Raw genomic sequence first — 5,675 nt, 5'->3', positions numbered from 1 at the left:
CAGTTGTAGTAACAATGGATTTAGGAGAAGTTGCTTTTTTTAAATATTAGTCAATTTGGCGAAAGTTCGTTTACATAAACATTTGGATTAGGATTCTGTGTTGGTTTTATAGCGGGCTGTTGCCCCAGGCAAACTAAATCTTGCCGATTTTCCCACGATCATATCTCGAACATCCTTTGCTTAAAATATGGCGGTTGGGGTCGATTTTCGTACAAGCGTATCATTAAATTACTCCGACGTATATTTGCAGCTTGAACGGCTACTTCTATATCAATCCGCAATTAGTTACATCAAACATATATAGCATATCCATTTTCCGTTCATCGTATATTTTTATATTTCGTTTCACAAAGATTAAGGTTCGCAGCTCTACAAAGAAACTGTTAGTACCGATATTCTTTTATATGTCTTTAGTTGTATATACTAACGAAAAAAAACTTTTCCTGCCCAGGATAAAATTAACGTTTTTTACAAAAAGGGATATTTGTAATAATGTATAGTAGCATGGGGAAGATGGAACTTGGGGTAAGACGGGACATTTAAAAAAATCATTTTACGGGTGTCTATTTGATGATAGACAAAAACAAATGTTACAGTATTATTCGACAGTATTCTCACGGTCCAACTAAGTTCGCGGCAAAGGCGGTTACTGTTGTTAAGTATTAAAGTTCGGTGTTTTTAATTAGTAAAAAAAGAATAATAATATGCCCAGCTTTTTAATGCTTGTTAAATGAAAACTGCCGAAATTATGCAATTTCCGAATTTAAATCATTAATACAAAGTCGTAGTTAGTTAAAAATAGGCTGAAATATTTCGTACAATTTAATTTTGTCTAATCAAATTGGTTTTATAATAAAAACTGAGATATAAACATGAGAAAAGTAGGCAGGAGTCATGTCTTAATTTAGGATTAAAATCAGCAAAAACATACCGTTTTAAAATTATAATAATTTATAACGTTTACGTGGCAAAGAAACTAGCACAGGCTGTTAATTTCGGTAGGTTAACTACAAGTTACAGAAACGAGTATAATATCTAAGTTTTCAGTTTTTTTGTTTAAGGTTATTACCAAATTTCTGTTGTTGCAAGTTTATATGTATTTTAATTGGTGTCAATTATGAAAAGGTATTTGGTACTAATTCCTAGTATCACCCAAAACTGTCATATATTTTATAAGTTTAGTAATATTGGGTAATAGTCAACCCCGCTTAATCGGCCCACGTTTAATCGTACCGCTTTTCGCTGGTCCCGATGTGGTCCGATTAAGCGGGGTTGACTGTATATGCTCAAGGGTCCCGTCATATCCCACTCTACTATATTTCATTTTTTGGCTTTGTGACGTTTCATCTGTAATACACTACAACAGCACAACGTACAAACGTGTTTGGTTTTGTGTCATTTAATTATCCGCGACGATTACATAAGCTTCGTGGATTACGGCAGGCAGCAGTTACGAAAAAATATTAGGCTGAACTTTTGAAACCAAGTTATGAACTTTTGAAGGAACATGCAATAATAATAAGAACTGATAAAAAGAGGTTGAAAACTTTTTCGAAAATAAAAAGTTTTGGAATAAATTGCTATGTAATAATAAATATGCTTAGCAGTGTGGTATACTTCAAGTCAGCTACAGCACATCAACAAGTCAGCTACAGCACATCTTTAAATTAGTGCAGATTGGTTTTGATATACAATTCACAGTGTTTGTTTGCTTTTCTAACTCACTCGCCCACCAAATCTGTTTCTGACCAAGGTCGCCACGGTCCTCCTTTTTGTTTAGTGGCAGCCATAGATTTAAAATCCGGCTTCGACACCCCACTGCTACAAAACACCATCGTTTGTGTTGGATCCTGAGTTTTGTTTTGTAACGTAAAATTACTATTACAATGAATATGGCAGCTTTTATTGATGGTTGCTTCGTTTGCCGTATTAGCTTGTGTAAGGTTTTTAAGTTGTGATATACAATCATTATTCTGTCGGGTTTCATCTGTCGGTAAACAATAGTCTTTCAATTTCATTTTTTTGGTAAAACGGAAATCTTCCTCTGTGACGTCATCGTTATGAGTCTTGTGACAGTGCCTAATTTTTTTTGATTCCGTTGAATCAGCTGGAACGCATTGTACTTGATTTCCCTCTTGTTTTACATTTTTGTCGCGTTTATTTCGTCTTTTATTTAGGGCTAATCCTGTCATAGTTTCTATATCCTGGTTTGGGACTATCTTCATCGTATTAGAACATGTAGATGAGACATTATCTTTATTTAATTTGTAAATCCTGGAACTCTTTGTGCTTGTTTTATCACGAGGTGTGAAAAATTCTGTTGTACTGGTTTTGTTGCTCACTGTTTCTTCGTCACTTAATTTGCTGTTTACTTTCATGCCCAAACTTGGTTCAAATGTCGGTGAAGATAAGATTTTTTCTGCAGCTTGGCCTTCTGTAGTCAGAGTGTCACTGACTTCATTTTTAGCATTGTTCATTGAAGACGTGTTTGCGTTTTCTAAGGAAGGCGGGAGAAGGAAGGCGATGTTAGCAGAACTAATTCCACCAATCTGCGACGTAAGTTGAATTGAATCTTGCAGAACGACTGGCGTAGCAACATAATTGGGCAACGTGCGAACAATTGCCAATGGTTGTTCTCTACCGGAGATTACTCGCTTTAAAACTGATGGCTTTGGGGCGATAATTGGACTAAAACCTGATTTAAAAATATACTTTATCGTTTTTCTTTTGGACTCGAAAAAATGCGCTTCTAATTATCATGCGATATATTTTGGCTGCTAGGCTTATTAAAAAAATGCTTAGGAGTACACATTGCAGAATATTAAACTCGTATCTTCGGAAAACGAGTTAAAATGATTTTTCTATTTTGAAGGTAATTAGTATAATTACTAAGATAGTACGGAGAGAAGACTGATGAACAACCAAGATATTTATACCTGTGTTTAGGCTTCCAAGGGCAACGGGGACAGTAGAATCTGAAAACTGAACTTGGATTGCTTGACCATTGGATAATATAGATGCAGGTTGATTGGAATGTTGGCTCAAACCGAAGTCTGCAACCGATTCATCGAAAATGTTTGACTGCTGTTTCTGTTATCGGGAAATGCTTTGTAATTTACAACCATGACTTTATTTCACAAAAATATAAATAGTATAGGGTGGGGGGGATGGAACACCTTTTTATTCGATTTTATCGTCTTTGGCAGTCAACAATGAAAAATTAAAAAATTACAAAATCGTATATACCGTTGTTAATTTGTCTAAAACACGATCAGGATATTTAAATAAACTGTACCAAACCTGTCCCATCTTCATCCACCCTACTATACGAACATATAGTAACTGTGAGGTAAGATTGTGTTTTTAACAATGAATAACGCTATTTTAGGGCCACGGGGCTACGGTAACATAATTCACTAAATATTCTTATGGGTCGAGATAAGAGAATAAAAACGTGTCCTATCTTACCCCACACTACTATAATAATATTTTACAACTACAACGTGGTTCTACCGTATATGCACATAAACGTATATAAAGTGGATATTTTTGTTTGTTTGTTACACAGTTTCTCTGTACCTATAAACTGTATTTCAATTTAACGGGTAAGGTTCAGTGTAGAATTACTTTTAAATCACCTGTATAGAATGAAGGCACGTCGCCAAATGGTTTAAAAGTCTTGTTCGCACATCAACAGTAACTCCTTCGCAAGTGCTCAGGAACCGCATGACTTCGTTTCTACATTCGTTGAAACCAGCTTTGTACTGGTTAATTTCGGCAGGGTCAATGCTCAAGGAAACTGTTTTAGTTTACGGTAAAAATAAAAAAAAAACAATTAGTTTAACTTTTAGAATGCGGCTTATGAGATGCTATTATTTTTTCGGTATTTTGCATTACATCTCAAACAAGAAGTTAATTAAAGGGTCATCTTTAGAACAAATGTTTAAACCTGATAATCGCTGGCGTTCCACGTTCTTCAAATATTTTACCGTCATCTCAAGAATATCAGCTTTCTCTAACTTTGAATGACGCGTGCTCTAATTTATTTTATTAGTTATTGCCAAAATGTTTTGAAAACAATACCTATAAATTTATTAACTACTAAAATATATAAATCTAATCATATTTTTTTACATTGTACTAAATTATGTATATTGTTTGTTTTAAAAGAAACTAAACATACAAACGTACAAATAAAAAATTTTAACCAACAGATGTTTCTAAATGAGAAATAAACATAGATTTAACATTTTTGTTTATATTGTATATCGATAGGCCGAATATTGCAAATCAGGTTGCCGCTTTCACGACTTCTAATTATTACGTTTCATTATAAAATGGTAAAATGGCTGCTTCCAGTAGAATAAACTACACAGCGGCGTTTTATTAGAAGCCAAACAAAGTTGGTCAAATATAAAATTCACCATTATTTTGTTCTTACATCTTTTTTTAGCGCTTCGAGGAGAATTGATTTTAACTCGTTCAAACTGCTATTGATTCGAGCTCGCCTTCGTTTTTCCATTATTGGCTTCGACGACTGTTTTAATAGAATGATAAATTCACAAAATTAGTTTTTTTTCCTTTTTTTATGTTTTTTTTTATATTGTTATTTCTGTATTTGGGTGAATGAGAAAATTACCGCATTGTTAACATGAAAACATATGAATATTTATCCTTCTGAATTACCTTTTGCCTTTCTATATAAGTTCCGCCTAAATCAACATCACCGACTTGTGTTTCGTCACTTGATGACATAATTTCCAGTTGCATGACGTCACACATTAGGATTACATGTACCAGACAGGAACTGAGTAAATTAAAATAAATTCTATACAGGTCTAAAATCTCTACTGTGATATTCCTGTCGACAAAACGGCATTGAAATAAAATAAATAAGTCCTGCGTTTTGTTTAATGTCTAAAATTAGATCGAATCCTCAAATCACAGTTTGCTGTATTTTCTCATACGATATTTGTTTTTATAGTTCGACTATGAAAACTAATTTTCTATTTGTTCTGGCAGTATAAGAATCAGGTCCGGATGAAGCGTTGGTCTAACACACTTTCTGGATCTTTTTCCTGAACACCACAAAGCCAACAGACCCTAGTGACTCGCGTGGCGAACTCGTGTCAGTCGCCTACCTCACTTCCAGACCATGTTTGACACGCGACTCGCACCCGTTCGTTTACCTTGACCATTTATCAACAATTACGGTACAATAGCATTGATAAATTATAGTAAGTTGAACATTTGAACATTATATTTATATATATTCAGAATGGCTCTTGTAAATATAAATACTGCGCTAAACGCAAATAAATATGTAACTGTGTATACTGGGACAAAAAGATTTTTACCTTCATTCTGGGAAGAAGTATGTCGAATAATGTTCTAATTAATAAAAGTGAAGAAGTTGTTTTGATTAAGTCGTTTCTGCTAAGGTCGTATAGTTTACTTTACGCAAGCCACACATGCGTTGCGCCATTATAATAACTTTCTTAAGTCAAAGTCTTCTGAATAAATAAAAGCTTTATGAGCGTCGGCATGGCAGTAACTTAGTCCATCGTTGTGTGCTTTTCCCACGACTCAAGCTCCGATAACGACAATATTAAAGACATTTGTTAAACGATGACGTAAGTTAAGCACGGTTCGGATTAGGCAATAAATCTCACTAA

General features: G+C 34.2%; 1 protein-coding gene across 2 annotated transcripts; it reads right to left on the bottom strand.

Annotated features, from left to right (window-relative positions):
* Positions 1-1,383: 1,383 nt before the first annotated feature.
* Positions 1,384-5,237, bottom strand: LOC149741871 (uncharacterized). 2 transcript variants are annotated; one of them, XM_089889353.1, is made up of 6 exons: positions 4,687-5,237; positions 4,442-4,537; positions 3,950-4,037; positions 3,639-3,799; positions 2,937-3,090; positions 1,384-2,695 (listed from the first exon to the last, which is right to left on the bottom strand). In XM_089889353.1, the coding sequence occupies exons 1-6, from the start codon at positions 4,780-4,782 to the stop codon at positions 1,722-1,724; spliced, it is 1,569 nt and encodes a 522-aa protein (XP_089745479.1). In that variant the 5' UTR covers positions 4,783-5,237; the 3' UTR covers positions 1,384-1,721. The 2 variants fall into 2 exon arrangements, with proteins under 2 accessions (XP_089745479.1, XP_089745487.1); XM_089889361.1 differs by lacking the exon at positions 4,687-5,237 and having other exon boundaries at positions 4,425-4,537.
* Between the last annotated feature and the right edge of the window lie 438 nt (positions 5,238-5,675).

The sequence above is a fragment of the Ciona robusta genome, chromosome 1 (assembly GCF_009617815.1).
Source record: "Ciona robusta chromosome 1, ASM961781v2".
In the NCBI taxonomy this organism is placed as follows: Eukaryota; Metazoa; Chordata; class Ascidiacea; order Phlebobranchia; family Cionidae; genus Ciona; species Ciona robusta.
This window is presented reverse-complemented; position numbering and strand designations above follow the sequence as displayed.

Bases quoted from the DNA above. Each gene is read 5' to 3' on its own strand.
- LOC149741871 (XM_089889353.1), bottom strand. From the start codon at position 4,782: ATGTGTGACGTCATGCAACTGGAAATTATGTCATCAAGTGACGAAACA. The intron at 4,038-4,441 runs GTAAGAACAAAA...AAAATAAATTAG, and splicing joins TCGAAGCGCTAAAAAAAGAT to AGCACGCGTCATTCAAAGTT. The intron at 3,800-3,949 runs GTTTAAACATTT...AAACTAAAACAG, and splicing joins GGAACGCCAGCGATTATCAG to TTTCCTTGAGCATTGACCCT.